Source organism: Lissotriton helveticus, chromosome 2_1 (genome assembly GCF_964261635.1).
Source record: "Lissotriton helveticus chromosome 2_1, aLisHel1.1, whole genome shotgun sequence".
Lineage (NCBI taxonomy): Eukaryota > Metazoa > Chordata > Amphibia > Caudata > Salamandridae > Lissotriton > Lissotriton helveticus.
Genome location: NC_136059.1, coordinates 163,499,206 through 163,517,418, shown reverse-complemented (window position 1 = coordinate 163,517,418; position 18,213 = coordinate 163,499,206). Strand labels below are relative to the sequence as shown.

The following is an 18,213-nucleotide window of genomic DNA, read 5'->3' as shown; positions in this document are numbered from 1 at the left end:
TGAGCAGCCTCCCTGCGGATTTCGTATAAAGCGCCCTGTTGTAGTCACCACCAGGCAGCAACCATCTATCCATTTTGAACGCGGGGTTCGACGCGGGATCGTACGTGCCGTGATTAATCGCCCCCAGTTGAGAGGCCCAGTAGTAGCGCTTAATATCCGGGAGAGCGATTCCACCGTCGTACCAAGGAAGTGTCAACTTGGCAAGTGCTATGCGAGACCGTCCACCCCATATCAAGTGTCGCTGCAAGTTTTCAATCTCCCGAAAGTAGCTGCCCGGGATGGTATCGCAAGCATTCTGTAGGACATACAAAAATCGGGGCAGTGACATCATCTTAAATAGAGCCGCGCGCCCAAGCGGGGACAACGGAAGTTTACGCCATGCCACAACATCGGATCGCAAGCGCTGAAGCGGGGGCAGCAGGTTCCGTTCATAGCGAACCACAGGATCTAAAGTGATAAACACCCCCAAGTATTTGAAACCCGCGTGTACCACCTGTATTGGGCACCCACGCGGCAAGAGAGGAGGGTCTCCAGAGAGAACATACACGCAGGACTTGGACCAATTGATCACAAGGCCAGAATTTTTACCGAAGGAAGTCAAGACATCGAATAGTACTATTAGCGACTTCTGAGGCGACGTGAGGTATAACAGGATGTCTTCAGCATAGAGCGATATCCGGTCCTCGAAATCTGGGGTCCAGCGTATACCCTTCATTGACGGCTTCCAGCGCAGCCAAGCCGCCAAAGGTTCCAAAGCAAGAGCAAAAAGAAGCGGAGGCAACGGGCACCCCTGGCGAGTACCCCTTCCGAGAGAAAATGAGCCAGAAACACGACCATTAACAACTACCTGGGCCAAGGGGTCTTGATATAATAGTTTCACCCAACTGATGAAAACTGGGCCAAAACCAAACTTGGCGAGGACAGCCCAAAGGTATGGCCATTCCAGCGTATCAAACGCCATTGTGGCGTCCAAAGAAGCCAAAATGGCCGATTCACGCAGCGAGGACGCTCTCGCAAGGGCGCCATGTAAACGCCGAAGGTTCAGCGCCGTGTTCCGGTGCGGAATAAACCCGGACTGATCCGGATGGATCAGGTCGCAGACAACAGAGATTAAACGATTCGCAAGCACTTTAGCAAGGATCTTAGGCTCAGCATTTAAGAGCGAGATGGGCCTGTACGACGCGCAGCAATCCCGCGGCTTCCCTTCCTTGTGAATCACGACGATAGAAGCAAGCCTTTGATCGGATGGAAGGGTACCCGCGTCTAGCGATTCTAAAAACATCGAGCGAAGATGTGGTGCTATTTTTCAGCATTTAAGAGCGAGATGGGCCTGTACGACGCGCAGCAATCCCGCGGCTTCCCTTCCTTGTGAATCACGACGATAGACGCAAGCCTTTGATCGGATGGAAGGGTACCCGCGTCTAGCGATTCTAAAAATATCGAGCGAAGATGTGGTGCTATTTTGTCTGGGCGCAGTTTATAGAGTTCGATGGGAAGACCATTCGGACCCATGGCCTTTCCCGATCTCACAGAGCGGATTGCGGTCGCGACCTCCTCGACAGAGAGTGTCGCGTCCATCAGTTCCCCATCCAGTTCCGACAAGCGGTGCAAAGCAATGTCTCTCAGAAGCAGATGCGAATCCTGTTCCGGTCTGTCCGACACTGGGGAGTATACGGTTTGAAAATACTCAGAAAAACACTCCACAATCTCAACCGGGTCAGTCACTCTCACTCCATCCGCCCTCTCAATCAAAGGAACCACACGACTAGCCCTCTCCTTCTTGTCCAACCAAGCTATCAACTTTCCGGCCTTATCACCCACATCATACAAACGGCCTTGCTGCTCTCTACTCATCACCTTGGCGGCATCAGTGACCAACGCTCTATAGTCGGTTTGTTTGAGGCGAGGAGGTGCAACCTGTCCTGGGTAACATCAGATTCCAGCTCTCTTTCTATGTCTGATATCTCAGTTTCAAGTCGGACCACTGCTCGCACTTACGTTTCTTAGCATTATTAATTAACGATAAGGCGTGGCCGCGGATGACCGCCTTATAGGCTTCCCATAGCGAGACAGACGATGACACAGCCCCCACATTCTCCACAAAATAATGGTCAAGTGATTTGATCAGTTCCGTATGGATCTTGGGGTCACGGAGATACCAAGGGTTGATCGGGGCTACCCGGCCCTCAGTTCCCGGTCCTGTTTCCATTACGAGCCATAAGGGGGAGTGGTCTGAGATACGCCTAGCCAGATGTCTTATCTCCTTAACAAGTGGGGCCTGTGTTGCGGGCATCAGGATATAGTCAAGTCTCGAAAGACTACCATGAGCACCAGAGTGGAAAGTGTATTGTAATTGTCCAGGGTGTAGCAGCCTCCAGCAATCTATTAGTCCCAGGGTGTCAAGGAAGCCACCCAAAAAGGGGGGGTTGCTGAACTGTTCCTCATAGAGAGAAAGGGAAATTGTTAGCTGGCGTGACCAGAGGTGTTAATGTGACACCTAAGGGCATCCATTTTGTTGGATGTGTTTGCCTCACACACCCAGAAGGGTGTCATGCTTCATCATCGGCGTTTGCTCCTCGTCGGGGAGGCGGTGCAACCCCCGACGGGCTCACCTCAAAGAGGGGCTCTTTGGCGGAGATCTTTTTGTCCAACAGCCTTATGGTGAGGTGGGGGTGTGTGGGCAAGGTGGTATGGTGATTATGATAGGGCAGTTAAAATGTAGCAAGGGGTACCGGAATTAACTTTATTCTGGGGGTCCCCTGGCTGCAACTAAAAGGTGGGGCTAGCTCGCTAGGTGTCAACAGGCTAATTCAAGTGATCCTAGAGGAGACTAGAAGTGGAGGTGGTCGACATGTTTCTCGCAGAGGGGAAAATCACCCGCGATTCATCAGGACCTTTACTCGAGCTCGGCGGTGAAGGGTAGGTCTCCCCACGCGGACACTGGCGATTAGAGCTACTATGGGCTCATCCCTGATGTTTTGCCCCGCCGACCCCTCATGTGGCAATTAGTCTTTGACCTTTAGGCATAGGAGAATCCACTGAGGTAACATACACCACACATGACACTAGCATGTTGTTGTTGTTTTTAAGTCTTTCCCTTTTCTCACTTTTGTAAAGGTCCTGATGAAAAACAGCAGGATCAGCAACCCCGTTAAGCTGAGATCTTCGAGGCCTGTCCACCCACAAATCAGAATAATTAAGACCAGAGTAGACACCCAGATATGAGAAAAAGAGCAACTCAGGATAAGCAACCCACCTCTCATATAAGAAAGAAATGAAAGAAAAAGGCCATAGAACTAAATAAAGACAAAACAAAAACAAAAAAAACAGTCCCCCCACCCTGCACCCCTGCAATGGCTACGGCCTGACCCCACTAGCAGCGTGCCTGTCGCCCAACTAACTAAGTCCTAAAAGAAGGAAAAGAGTGGAGGAGGAGAAGTCATACAGGCTCCCGTTCTCCCCTACCCCCCGCCAGAAGCAAAAGACCCCCAAATATAAGCAAAACATTGTAAGTAGCAATTACAAGCCAAACAAACCGGGGAAGTTTATAAAAACCGCCCGACTCCCGCGTCGTTATAAGTTGCAAGTCCCGTTTCCAATGAAGCCGTTATATCAAACCCAGACAATCAAACTCATCCCTGGCCCTTCCGATCTTTCATGCGAGCTCTCACCGCTAGAACCGCAATGTTGACAGAAGAATCAAAACGTTCAAGAAAGTCAAAACCAGTACAATAGGATCGAGTCCAAAGTTTTAGTGCTCGAAGTCCACAAATCGAACAGAGATACCCTTCCATCGACAGTAAGTCTCGAGAGCGTAGTAGAACCAACTGGGAGGAGGAAAAAGGGAAATCAATCCGATATGCACTGAGGACGTCCTCCAGGAGTATAAGATCGGCTGTGTCCATCTTGGGCGGTCGAACATGCAAAGTTGACGTAAATCTCCTAGCAGAGCACTAGCCCTTGTAGCTGAATTATCTAGTCTATCCGCATATTACACAACTGCTACAAGCATTATACATGCCTCCACTTGTACCTCCCTGGCTCCAGTCACAATTTCCTCTGCCTACAAAGTATATTGATGACGCGTCTCTAAAGAACCTGGTGGCCCAACTGGGAGGAGGAAAAAGGGAAATCAGTCTGATATGCACTGAGGACGTTCTCCAGGAGTATAAGATCGGCTGTGTCCATCTTGGGCGGTCGAACATGCAAAGTTGACGTCAATCTCCTAGCAGAGCACTAGCCCTTGTAGCTGAGTTATCTAGTCTATCCACATATTACACAACTGCTACAAGCCTTATACATGCCTCCACTTGTACCTCCCTGGCTCCAGTCACAATTTCCTCTGCCTACAAAGTATATTGATGACGCGTCTCTAAAGAACCTGGTGACTGGAGGTCCTAGAACGGAAAAGGCAGGACAGCATGTAGTGTCCTGCACCATAAGGAAAAATTGTGAAATACAGACGTGGATAGGTATGTTATGTTATGTTATGTTATGTTATTTTGTGACTTTTATAGCGCACGGCTACTCAATGAGTGTCCCGGCGCTTTATTGACATCCTAAAAGCAAACATAACACATGAAGAATAAAGAGGGAAGCACAAAAAAACAAATTTTTATTGTTTTGTAAAATCTAAGAGGCAAACAGCCAGGTTTTGAGGGCCTTTCTAAAAGATAGCAAATTAGAGTTGCTTCGTAACAGAAAAGGCAGAGAGTTCCAGAGCTGAGGAGCCCGAAGCATAAAGGAACGACCTCCCAGTCGAGCCTTCCTCACACGGGGCACAACGGCAAGAAGCTGTGATCCTGATCTCAAAGATCGCGACGGGCAATATTGCTTAAGCCTCCTCTGCAGGTATTTAGCCCCAGTTGAGTAAAAGGCCTTGTGAGCAAGAGTCAAAGTTTTAAAAACTATCCGCTGTCGGATAGGCAGCCAATGAAGTGCCTGTAACAGGCCAGAAACATGCGCTCGCCTGTGCAAGCCAAAAATGGCGCGAGCCGCCGCATTTTGGACCACCTGCATCCGCTGCAGGAGGTATTCGGGCAGGCCAAGATATAAGATGTTAGCATAGTCCAATCTTGAACCGATCAAGGCCTGCACCGCAATCCTCCTGTGATCTTCTGAGAGCAGCGGAAAGAACTTCCGCAACATGCGGAGAAGTCCAAAACACGAGCCTGTAAGAGTGAGGATCTGAGATCTGAGGGTCAGACCGTTGTCAATTTTGACCCCCAGATTCTTTGCCACCTGCGACGACTGGCTCGGTGGAGACATGTCCGTCGGCCACCACATCTGCCAGTCCGGGTCGGATTGGCAACCGAAGAAGAGTACCTCCGATTTATCTGAGTTGCACTTGAGGCTGTTCAGTTGGAGCCATTTAAAAACAGCCCCAAGGCACTCACAGATACTCTCTCCTTCAAAATCCTCCCCTTTCCGGCAGGTGAAGAGCAGCTGGGTGTCATCCGCGTAGGATACGATCTGGGCTCCATAGGACTCCGCCAGGGCCGCCAATGGGGTCAAGAAGATGTTAAACAAAGTCGGGCTCAATACCGAGCCCTGCGGGACTCCGACTCCCAATGGCGGCATCTCGGCGGAAGCCGAGGAAACCCAGACCGACTGTCGGCGACCAGCTAGAAAAGATGTAAACCATCTCAACACCGTCCCCCTCAGACCGATCTCATGAAGTCTTAAGAGGAGACCCCCATGGGGGACGGTGTCGAAGGCCGCCGACAGATCGAGCATGATCAACATCGCTCTACCACCCAGATCTAGCGTCTCCTTGATGGCCTCAGAAACCTCCAACAGCGCCGTCTCCGTACTCAGGTTAGGGCGAAAGCCCGACTGAGTAGGGTGAAGCAGGTCGTTGGTTTCCAGAAAATTGGAAAGCACGCTGTGAACATGCTTCTCCAGGGTCTTGGCTAAGGCCGGAAGAAGAGAAATCGGCCTATAATTGGCCAAGACCTCAGGAGCCAGACCGGGCTTTTTAATCAAAGGAATGACCATAGCCCGCTTCCACGCCACAGGAACCTCGCCTAGGCTAAGGGAGCGATTCAGGAGAGGGTTAACCAACGGGTTAACTACCTCCGCCATCCTCGCCAAAAATTTGGCCGGGCATGGATCAAGCGGTGACCCAGATTTAAGATTGGCGAGCAGAGCCAAGGAGGAGGCCATAGATAAAGGCGGGAAATCAGAAAGAATAGGTCCCGCGAAAATCGATGGGACATAGCCAGCATCAGGGCCAGACAGAACAGCCTCCGGCCGCGATGGAAATGACTCCTGTATCGTCTTGATCTTCGTGGTGAAGAAGCCTGCCAGATCCGAGGCCCACTTCCGACTAGGAGCGGACTGAGTCCCATTCGACCGCGGGGTGATATATTCCCTAACGATCGAGAAGATCTCCTTGCCGGAGTTCGAAGCATCCTCGATCCTCCTGGCAAAATAGCTTTTCTTCTCAACCAAAATCGCTCGATGGTAAGTTTTGACCATATTCCTGTATTCGAGCTTGGCTTCTAGATTAAACTGGGCTCGCCAGGTCCTTTCAGCCACCTTGCACTGCCTGCGAGAAGCGTGCAGCGCCCCGGTGAACCACGGGGCAGAGACCCGTTTAGATAGTGGCCGAGAAGGTCTAACCGGGGCCAGGTCATTTAGCCTCTCCTCAAATATGTATGTGGTCCACCAGCACCATGTGCCCTCAGGCAGGCCCTAGAGATGGAGATGTGCAGGCTGTGTGAGGCACAACACTGATAGTCTATTCCCAGTGAATCGATCTTTACTGTTATGAAGGTATTGAGGCTAATCAAAACACAGCTTGAAGAAGCTTTCCTCAAAGTCTGTGCCCACGAACGCAGGGATCATGGTCAGGCTGAGCAAGTTACTGAGAACATATCTAAGTTTGGTGATGCTCTACCTTTTTCTTGGTTAGCATTCCTTAGCAGTTTTAACTCAGTAGATCCAAGAAGTATTGTAACTATGCCTATACTCTTGGTAGTGATTTGCAATCAGCCCACCGCAATCTGGTCACCCTACCCTGAGTCCACAAGACTGAGTTTTTTCAGCTGCTGCTACTAGACTCTGGAACTCACTCTCCAAATCAAAATCAAATCAAATCTAAAGTTTCTGCAAACAGACCCATTTCAGGTCATATGATATTATTCTTAATTTTCTTTAATGTCATATAGGGTTAGCAATGTGGTTGCTTCTAATACAAAAGGTCAGGTCAATACAGTTACACCATCTTAAATGAGCTCATACTTAAAGGAGGCCTAATAGCAGTTTGAGATATGATTCTAGGATACTCTCATGAGGAACAGAACATGGAGTGGGTGAGGCTGGGCAGGTGCATGGCATTGTGACTGCATCTGCCTGGCAGCCGTAAGGAGGCAGGGCTGCATCTGAAAAAGCAGGAAATCCTTGTGTCTAAAAAGCGCTCTTAAAGTTCAAACTATTGTGTTGTTCCGAGAGCTGGTCGCTCCATGGAGCATATTCTAAATATAAGAAGGATTCATTTTCATAATTTAATTTGGGTATTTAATTTAGCACATACCTAGCTCCAAGAACCACCACAGCGCCTTACGTGCAGCCGAAGTGTCTCTAACATGAGATGCTGTACAAAGAACAGCATTGCTCACTTTAGGTCGCGCTGAAACTAGATTACAGGAACCAGGATGTGATAGGAAGTGGGGGGATGGCGGGGAGGTTGAAATGTGGAATTTTGGATAGCATAGAAAGCGTTATGTTTTACACTATCCATATTTACATAAATACCCATATATACATTACACATATTTACAATTTGATATGCAATAAGATATTGTGTTTTCACCTACTGTTTAAAGAATTTTTGATAAGGTGCCAATGCCAGGGTTAGAGCACAATTCTCCAATATGCATAAAAAGCTACTAAGCCATTTGACCAAATCTCAGACCCTACTATGGAGAACCTTGTACCAGCTAATAAATAAACCTGACCCATCATCATCATTACTAATTTAATTTTCTTTCCGTACTTATATGTTGGTTCATCTGCTTCACTGTAATTGACCAACCCATTCAAACATCCTCTTTCATCCTTCCTGAATAAAACCATGCACATAGGTACCGGAGTAGGATTCAGTAGCTGAAGGAGAGCTTCAACATCTTGTATCCGATTAGAAGCCAACCACAGCGCAGCCTGAAGTCCGGATAATTGATGTAGGGATGGATCCAACTCTTCGGGCTTCACATCTCGGAGTATCCTCGCCCACAGCTCGGCACAGCTCAGCTCTGATCTGCTTGGGCATCTGGTTTCCAAGACTGAGGAAATAGGTAAAGAGGCCAGTATTAGGCTAGTTTACACCACATAAGTTAAGCTGATAGTGTACTGAGATTCTGAACAGCTAATACCGCTTATCATTCTGTGCAGTATTACAAAAAGCATCAAATATGGGGAAATTCTAAGAGCAAAAAATTACTTCTCAGAAACTGTAGATTTTCAATCTGAATCTAAATACACAGTACAATGGCTGCATGTGAAGACAAAAACCCAGACTGGTCATCAAAAAGTCTTGAAGTTGGAAATACTGAATGAAGGAACACATTTTTAAGAAAGTGGCAACAATAAAGAATATAAAGTAAAGCACAGGATCATGGCAAGACTTCCAACAATTAAGATTAGCTGCAGTTTAGTGCATGTTGGACTTGGCCCTTTCTGCAGAGGCACCTCAGATTGTTGCCTTCCTCTGCCTTCCTTTACTGAACCCGCTTCTATTTGCTTTTAGGACTCTGCACACGTTTTCCTTGCTAAACATTGGTAAAGTACTTGTGCTCTCTCCTTAAAACATGGTAACAATTGGTATACACCAGATTGGCACATTCAATTTATTTTTAAGTCCCTAGCATATGGTACTGCATGTACCCCAGGACTGTAAATTAAACATTACTAGTCGAAAGGAGCACTCATTGTGCAACCCACTAAAGTAGCCTTGTAAATCATATGTGAGGCCTGTCACTGCGGCCTGTGTTTTGCAGTTTAACAAGGCCATTTCCACCAGGCAAAATAAACCTTTTGTAAGGCCTAATCCTTCCTTTTTAATACTTAGAGTCACACCGAAGTTAAGCTCAAAGGGCAGGATGCACTGTATTTAAAAATTGGGACATGTGTACCTAGGGTTTGCATGTCCTGGCAGTGAAAAACTCCTAAAGTTGTTTTCACTGTTGCAAGGCTTATCTCTCCTATTGATTATTGCTAGGTTACCGTATTACATTTAATAAGTGATAACTTTGGAATGGGAGCATATAGAGATATGCTGTTTAAACTCAAATTAATTGTAATTTAAAATAATCTTTAATGATGAAGTTGGGCTTTTAAGTTACAATTCTAAAAATGCAACTTTTAGGAAAGTTAGAATTTTCGTATCCCAACCATTGGTGCTTTATGACAGTGTCCTGGATCATATGACAAGGGCTCTACTGTTGGGGTTTGTGCATTCCTTCCAGACAGTGACAAAAGGGGGCTTAGGTGCGGACATGATTGGCCATCCTGGCAGGATAACTGAGATGGGGCTGTACCCAACCGCACTTACACTTCAAAGGGCTTTTTCTCCTGCACACACAAAGGAACATAACACTAGGCTTGACCTGCCATTTGTCACTACAGACAGTTTAGAACCCTGACCATGAAAGAGAAATACCTTTCTAAAACCAGTCCCCACACACAAAGGTTGGCATCAGGTATACAAATAGGATCTGGAGGTCCCTCCTTCCGTACACTCCTGGACCTGTGTAAGATTCAGAAGGATGCCTGCTGTCAGAAGGACGGTCCTTCTGCCAAAAGGACTGACCTGCAGCTAAATGGAGTGCCTTGCTACCCTGCAGTCTAAGGAAGGAGTACTGGAACTGCTCCTTTGAACCCAAGACCACCCGAGGGCATCCAAGGGCTAGTTGGCTAGCTTCTTGTGTGAGCTATAGGGACATACAACAAGCTTCCGGAGGCCTCCCTGCACCTGCCCAATACCAACTGGAGCAGACTTGAACCTTGCTGCTGGACTCTGCTGGAGTGAGTCCTAATCCCTAAAGTGGTGCTCCCCTCCCCCCGGTCCTGGACCCTATGTTAGGGATACTCCACCTACCCAAAAATTAAAGCTGGGTCTTAGAATCTTTTTTTAGAAAAACTACCTGAAAAACTGACCGAAGACCGGGACCTTCCTGCCAGCCGATCCACCTAAGAAGCATAGTCGATCAGCCTGACTTCATGGTAGCTCCCGCTACATTCTTACCCACAGCGGCAAATCCGTTTCAGCGGTACCTCTCAATGAAAGTATCCGGTTTCATACAGCCTCCAGCCTCGTCCTGCTGACAGAATCTGTCTTCCAAAAAATCATCTAAGACGGAAGGTAGAAATCTTCACCGCAACCTCATTTAGCATCTCCCCGACAACAACAGCCTCCTCTCAGATACAGTTTGCTGCCTTGCTCCGCTGAAGACTCTACCTTCTCAGGAAATCTTCAAGAATTTTTCAAAGTACAAAGGTAACTTTCCGACCGGGACAAACTTGGTTCTTGTGTCAACCTGTGCTCCATTACAGTTGGCCTTAACTTATCACTTTGACCCGGTCTCGCGCAACTAGATAACTGCAGTTGGGGCTTTGTTATTTTCGGTGCAATTTTACGCTAAAAGTTAAAAAAAAATCATAACTCCAGTTCTACTGATTGGGTTAAATTAATTATGGTGTCATTTTATTTATTAACCACTTGGATGCTAAGGCACTTGGAGCCTCTTCATGTAAATTCCACTGAAATGAATGGGCACTCCATGACGAGCTGAGCTCGTCATGAGCGTCCAAGGGGTTAAAATATACTCTATTTTTGGGGGCGTGGCTTAGCGGGCGATCATGGCGGACGTGGCTTGCTAAAGCTCCCGCCGGCCCGACGATTATCCTTTCATTTCTCCTGGCCCCCGGACCCGAAAAACACATCACGTCTGGGGCGAAGGTGGCAGACGACTTTGGGATACATCCGGTGCCGGGACCGGCGCGCCGGGACCCTTCCAGGCGGCGAGGCGGGCTGGAGCAGCGGGCGGCCTAGTGCCGATCAGACAAGCCGGGGCCTCAATTTTGGCGCACCCGGACCGGAGAGCTCGTCCTGGGGTCTGCGGCGCCATTTTCTGACCGTGATCCGGGGCTGCCTGCTGCGGGAGAGCCACCACGGGCTCCCCTGCCCTTCCTCGTAGTGCAAGTGAGGAGGGCTAGTGCCTGGTGAGCGCCTTGGAGAACCTGCGGCCTACCTGGCCTTGGCGGAGCCGGGGCCTCGAGTTTGGCGGCCCCTGCCCGGAGTCACCGACGCTGATCCTTGGACCGGAGGTGCAGGAGCAGAGGAGCCCCGAAAGCCCTGACCGGGGGCCTGAGTGGTGGACATTCACGAGGGGCGACCCTCTTGCAGGTGCGTGTTGCCCGGCCGTCTCTGCTGCCGCCATGACCAGAGGTGGAGGTGGCGCGGCCGCCGCTAAAACGGGACCTATCGACAAATTCGCTGGCCCTGGAGGGGGTGCCGGAGGAGGCCAGAATGCTGGACCGGACAATGCAGCGCTGCTGACGGCCATTACGCAGTCCCGCGACATGCTAGACGCAAAGATTGGCGCAGTGGGTGCCGATGTGATGCTGTTGCGTCAGGACCTTCGCAATGCAGTCGCCCGCATCACCGAAACGGAGACCAGGGTCACGACGGTGGAGGGAGACGTTGGCGCTCTCAAGAAGAGGGTTGCTGAACTGGAACAGACTCAGCGTGGCCTAGCGCTTCGTGTGGAGGACGCTGAAGGACGGGCGCGACGGAACAACCTGCGCTTTATTGGCTTTCCGGAGGACTGTGAGAAGGGACATATGGACGCTTTCCTATCCCAGTGGCTGGAGAGCTGGCTGCCCCCGGACGCCCTGTCGCGCTGCTTCGTGGTGGAGCGTGCACACCGCGCCTTAACGCAGAAGCCGCCGACTGGGGAGCGGCCTCGCCCGATCATCGCCCAGATCCTCAACTTCCATGATAGGGACGTCATTCTCCGTGAGGCGCAGCTTAAAGACACTCTACTCTATGATAATCATAAGATCATGATATTCCCGGACTATACCAGACTGGTCCAGCAGCAGAGACATTCCTTCCTAGCGGCCAAGGCCAAGCTGCGCGGCCTGAAAATTCAATACTCGCTGCTCTACCCGGCCCGCCTCCGGGTGATCTTCAACTCTAAGACTCATTTCTTCGATACTCCGGAGGCCGTCTTCAGGTGGACCGACGAGGCGGTCAGACTGCGACCACACGCCCAGCCGGGGTTGTACTCCGGCTCCTCGCGCAGCTCATCTCAGGAGCGGGGTGATCAGCCGGGCAAAGGAAAACGACCTCGCAAGTCCCGCTCGCGACGACGGTCCCTGTCCCGGGACCCCCTTCTGGGGGACACGCAACATGCTACGGACGCATCTGACAAGGACGTCTGATCATCGTTGGCTGGCCACCTACTGAATGCCTTTCTTCTGTGATCTTCCACCGTGGCGGCTGAACTTTGCTCGGTGGGACTAACATTGGCTGGTGCAGTATTACCCTGTTCTTTGGCGGATATATGGGACCCTTGCGGCCTACTGTTTCTTTGTGCTGCACTGCCTTTAGCCTGGCTATGTGTTTGATGGGGGTTCGGGGCACGTTCTATGGGCTGCCTCCTCCTATTGGGACTGGGGGGTGGTTTTTGGGAGTGTGTCTAGTTGGTTGAGGGGGGGCTAGTTGGGATCCATTGGCATGCTTGACTTTCGGCACTATGTTTTGGGCCTGGAGTACCGTATGCCGCGACAGATGCTTCATTGTTTTTTGAGGTATAGGGGTGGGGGAGGGGGGAGCTGGGGTGTGGGGTTTGGGGTTGTGTTATGTGGGGTGCACGTGTTCTTTGTGATCTTTGCAATTGGGGTGTGGGAGGTCTGGGTCGGGTGCTGGGGAGCGCGGGAATTCCCTAATCATGACAATGGCTGATGTTCCAAGTCTAGCGTCTCCTGGCGCTTCCATGCGCATTCTGAGCTGGAATGTTCGGGGGCTCCTGGACAAGATTAAGCGGGGGGCTGTGCTTCGCTGGGCAAAAAGGGACCTTGCAGATGTACTCCTTCTTCAGGAAACACACATGTTGGGCTCTAAGGCGCTGAGTCTGCAGCGGTTTGGCTTCCACCAAGTGTTCCATGCTGAGTTTACTAGGGGCTCGAGGGGGGTGGCCATTCTGGTCCACAGACGGTTGGCCTACACTCATGAGCGTCAGTGGCTTGATCCTCAGGGCCGATTTGTGTTTACACAGGGGAAGATCGGTGTAGAGCCTGTGGTGTTTGGTAGTGTGTATGCCCCTCCCCCGCTGCAATGTGCCCTTGCGGAGCGATTGTTTGCCCTGTGGACTGAGCTCCCCCGTTCCCTGGCTGTGATTGGTGGCGATTGGAATGATGTGGTGGACATGGCATTGGACAGGCAGAGGGGACTGGGGGCTGCACCTGTGGCCTCCCCTACACGGTTGAGTGCCATGATTGATGGTCTAGGATGGGTAGATGTTTGGCGACACCTGCATGCAGCGCGGCGGGAGTACACTTATGTTTCGGCTGTGCATGGCTCCCTTTCGCGCCTTGATTGTGTGTTTGTGCCGGGGGCTTTCCTTGACAGGGTGAAAGGGGCGGCGATCCGGCCTCGCGGGCTATCTGACCACTCCCCCGTGGCGGTCCAAATTGATCTTTGTAAGGCGCGCCAACCGTTTCGATGGCGGATGTCTACGTGGCACCTGCTGCGTCCGGACTACTCCCAGCATTTGCGTGGCGCGATTGCCCATTATTGGCAGGACAATCTTACGGTGGGGGTGGACGCGGTGACGGTCTGGGAGGCTATGAAACCCGTCCTGCGGAGTATTGATATTGCCTGGTGCGCTTCTGCCCGTCGGACTCGACAGAGTGGCATTGTTGCCGCTGCGGCGCGAGTGGAGGTGCTGGAGGCGAGACACAGGGAAGCAGCCGATGATATTACACTGCAGCTACTCCTACAGGCGCAGCAGTCTTACTCCTCTGCCTTATTAGACGAGGCTCGCCAGGCGTGGTTGGCTACGCGTAGTAGGGTGTACCAGTGGGGCGATAGTCTTGCACCATGCTCCACAGGCTTTGTCAGCAGTCCTTGCAGCCAGTCACTCTGCCGGGGTTGGTCGACGACGCCGGGGTAGCGATAACGGATCCTGCGATACTGGCGGCGAGCTTTGCGCACTATTATGGGCGTCAATATGCCTCTCGGGAGGACATGTCCCCGGACGGCATTGGGGGATACCTTGCGGCGGTCCCCCCGCATGCTATCTCGGATGAGGTGCGCGATGCCTTGGATCTCCCCCTGACGGCAGAGGAGTTGGGCGACGCACTGGGTCAGCTCAACGCGGGCAAGGCGCCTGGGCCGAGTGGGTTCCCTAGTGAATTCTATAGGAAGTTTCATCTGCAGCTCGGACCCCACTACAGGCGGGCGCTGGAATTGGCGAGGGAACGTGGCAGCCTCCCCCCGGACTGGCGTCACGCCGAAATTGTAGTATTCCAGAAGCCTGGCAGACCCCCCGATCGCCACGAGTCCTATCGTCCTATATCCCTCATTAACTTCGAGGCTAAGCTCCTGGCCAAGGCGCTCGCGAACCGCCTGCTTCCTCACATCTCGGCCTTTGTCCACCCAGATCAGGCGGGCTTCATGCCGCATAGGGCAACGAGACACAACATTCGGCGGGCGCAGGCCGCGATTGACGCGATCGGGTCTTCGGGGGATCAGGCGGCGCTTCTGCTGGCGGATATTGATAGTGCCTTTGATTCGGTCAGCTGGACCTATCTTTTTGCTCTTCTGCCGCTGCTGAACTTGGGCCCGGTCTTTGTCTCCTATGTTAGGTTGCTTTATACGGATGTCACGGCTTCGGTGCGGGTCTCTGGGGCGGTCTCCGCTCGGTTTCCTGTGACCAGGGGTACACGTCAGGGGTGCCCCCTCTCCCCGTACCTATTTGCACTGGCTATGGAGCCGTTGGCCGCCCGGGTGCGCCGAGATGCACTTTATCGAGGCTTTGTGTGGGGGTCGGACCACTCGGACCGCATAGCTTTGTATGCGGATGACGTACTTTTCTTCATGACAGATTTGTAGCGTACGGGCCCCCGTATCCTTGAGTTGATGCAGGAGTTTGGTCAGGCGTCGGGGCTCTTTCTTAATCCGCGTAAGTCGACCCTATGGGTGTTGGGAGGTGACTCGGCCTGCTGTCTGTGGGCTGCGTCCCTTCGGGTGGCTGCCGATGGCGTGAAGTATTTGGGCGTTTTTCTCTCGGCTTCGGCCTCGGTAGCGTGGGATCGGAATGTCCAGCCGGTGTGGGATCGGGTCCAGATGGACGTCAAGACGTGGACGCGTATGCCCCTTAACATTTATGGCCGGTCGGCCATCTTCAAGATGGTGGCCCTACCTCGGCTTCTCTACCAACTGCAGAACCATCCATTTCAGATCGACTCACGGTGGTTCCGCGGTGTTAACTCGGTGCTGGGTCGGTTTCTGTGGACTGGGGGTGCTTCTAGAGTCGCGCTGCGCACGTGCTTTCTCTCTACTTACTGCGGCGGCTTGGCGTCCGTGGATCTACTGTCTTACTATCAAGCCTCCCACCTCCTGGTGCTTAACGAGTGGTGGTACGGGGACCGTAGTGATCCGGCCTATGCCCTGGAGCACTCTCTGATGGACGGTGCCTCCCTACACACCTTATTGTATTCGGCCAGACGGAGGAGATTGTTGCCGAGTGTCACTCAGGTGGTCTTTGCGATCTGGCGACAAGCCTTGCATCGTGTGGGTTGGTGGGGTAGGCTAACGGCCGAGACCCCGTTGTGGCGTAATGGCTTGCTTCCGGCGTTGGCTTCCTTATCGGGGTTTGGCGGCTGGGATGCGATCGGGATCTCGTCTCTCGGTCATGTTCTTACTGGCACTATGCTTAAGTCCTTTCAGGACCTCAGTTCTGAATTTAACATGCCCAAATCCCAGTTCTTCCGGTACCTCCAGTTCCGCCACGCCCTTGCCCCTAGCCTAGTGGGCCTAGAGCAACTCCCTGAATTTAGTCCCATTGAGGCGAAACTCTTTATGGGGGACCTGGGTGACAAGAAGGTCTCTCAGATATACCGCTCCCTGGTAACGCACTGTTCCCCTTCCCTGTCGACGTTGAAGGCCTCCTGGGAGAATGATGTTGGCCCCCTGGATGAGGATGACTGGCGTGAGGCTCTTGAATCTCCCCGTGGTACTGCCATAGCCATTCGTCTTCGCTTTATCCAATTCAAATACCTTCACAGGGCGTATTATACTAGGGACCGTCTGTGGCGAGCGGGCCTGATAGCCGCCCCGGAGTGTCTGAGGTGCGGTACTGAAAGGGGGACGCTTTTCCATAGCGTGTGGTCCTGTGAGAGACTGACTAGATTCTGGGCTGGGGTTTGGGACTGCCTGTCGGAGGTGTTGGGATGGGACCTGCCCCGGACCCCTAGGCTGGGCCTTCTCCATGTCCTAGAAGGCGTTGGGGGTAACATCTACAAACGACACTTGCTGCTGTTGGGTCTGGTGGTGGCCAAGCGGGACTTGGCGCAGGCCTGGAAGAGCGACCGGGCTACCCCGCTTGGTGTGTGGAAGGCGGGATTGGACTTTCTTATGGGCCTGGAGCTGCCGGTCTTTGAAGCCCGGGGGTGTCCACGCAAACACTACAAAATATGGCAGCGGTGGGCGGACTACAGGGGCCTGACACTTGACCCCCCGATAGACATTGACGATGTCCCGTCTCCTGATGTGGATCCTGTACCCTAGACTGTTGGCCTACACTGCCATTGCTATTCATCTCATGTTGTTAAGCTGATCACGTGCACCGGGTTAGGGTGGGATAAGGGGTGGGTAGTTGGGGGTGGGGGGCGGTTTTTCTGCTTGGGGCTGGGTGGGATGGGGGGGGGATTGTTGGGGTATGTCATTTTGAAACTCTGGGTTCACTGCCATGCTTTTACACGTGAATCATTGACAGTCTTCACCTGACTGTGGAGGGCTGTACCGAATTCTGCTTGAACTCTTAATAAAAACGGTTTTGAAAATATACTCTATTTTTTAAAATTAGTTTAAGATTTTTCTTCTGTTGTATTTTCACTTTATTACTGTTTGTGCACTGCATAACTACTTTACACATTACCTCTAAGTTAAGCCTGACTGCTACCAGAGGGTTAAGCACAGGTTAATTTGGTGACTTTTTGTGGTTCACCTTGACAAGGATAATGGCTGTTGCCTGAATGGGGTTTCCACCTCCCTCAACTAATAACCCAATTTCTTACACTGCACAGATGAAAATTGTGGTGTCATTTATTTTTCTCGAGTGCAACAATTACCCCAAGGGTGTCCTGGCACTCGATATGATGTATAAAATAATCATGTTGTAGGAGGCTGGCTTAGTATGTGGTGCAGGGAGGCCGGATGCATACGTGCGAAGTTACGTCGGAAACCGCCGTAGACCACAATGGAGGACTTCAGCAAAGATGCCGCTGGCGAAGAAGGCGAAAGAGTCCGGTGGAATTCAAAGGTGGATTCAAGGTAAGAGGTACCTCTAAGCAGAGGGGACAGAGTCTATGCCACTCAGGAGTGATCAGGAGGCACGGAAGACGAATGCCCACCGATGTCAGAGATGCAGGAGCTAGGACAGGGCCCTTCAAGTTGCAGCTGTGCGGACCAGGCGACGCTGTGGAATATCAAGAGCCATTCACGAGCTGTCCCATGTCAGATGTCAAGAGCCAAGGGGTCAGTGTCCGGCAGCAGCAAAAAGCCTTGGCAACGGCAACCAACGTAGTCGTAGAAAAGGGTGCAGTGTCAGGACCAGCAAGGTCCAAGTGACTCACCACGAGCAGGCAAGTCGGAGCAGGCCCAGAGTAAGCAGGTGAGCTCACTAGAGCCGAAGAAGACCATCATGAGGACCCACGGGCCAAAAGCACAGGTGTCGCAAGAGGAACTCGAGCAGCTCACCAAAGGATGAAGGCTCACGTTGCATAGGATGGGTCGGTTTTCCACATGGCTCTGTGGACTTGACACAAGGATTTCAACTGAACTCTGGCACGGATGGGGAGCCAGTGCAGCGTCCTCAAAGCGGGTTTGGCCGATTGTCTATGGGGAATTTGGAGCAGAAGGCGGGCTGCACTATTCTGAGCCACCTGGAGTTTTTGAAGAGTGGACTGTGGGGCACCCAGGTA

The 18,213-nt window shown here is 51.7% G+C and overlaps 1 protein-coding gene across 2 annotated transcripts in view; it reads right to left on the bottom strand.

Annotated features, from left to right (window-relative positions):
- Positions 1–18,213, bottom strand: part of FANCG (FA complementation group G) — a 288,288-nt gene that overhangs the window by 150,262 nt on the left and 119,813 nt on the right. For both annotated transcript variants that reach the window (XM_078674680.1, XM_078674679.1), the window contains exon 4: positions 8,092–8,285. In XM_078674680.1, coding sequence (XP_078530806.1) covers positions 8,092–8,285 — 194 coding nt within the window. The remainder of the gene's footprint in view (positions 1–8,091; positions 8,286–18,213) is intronic.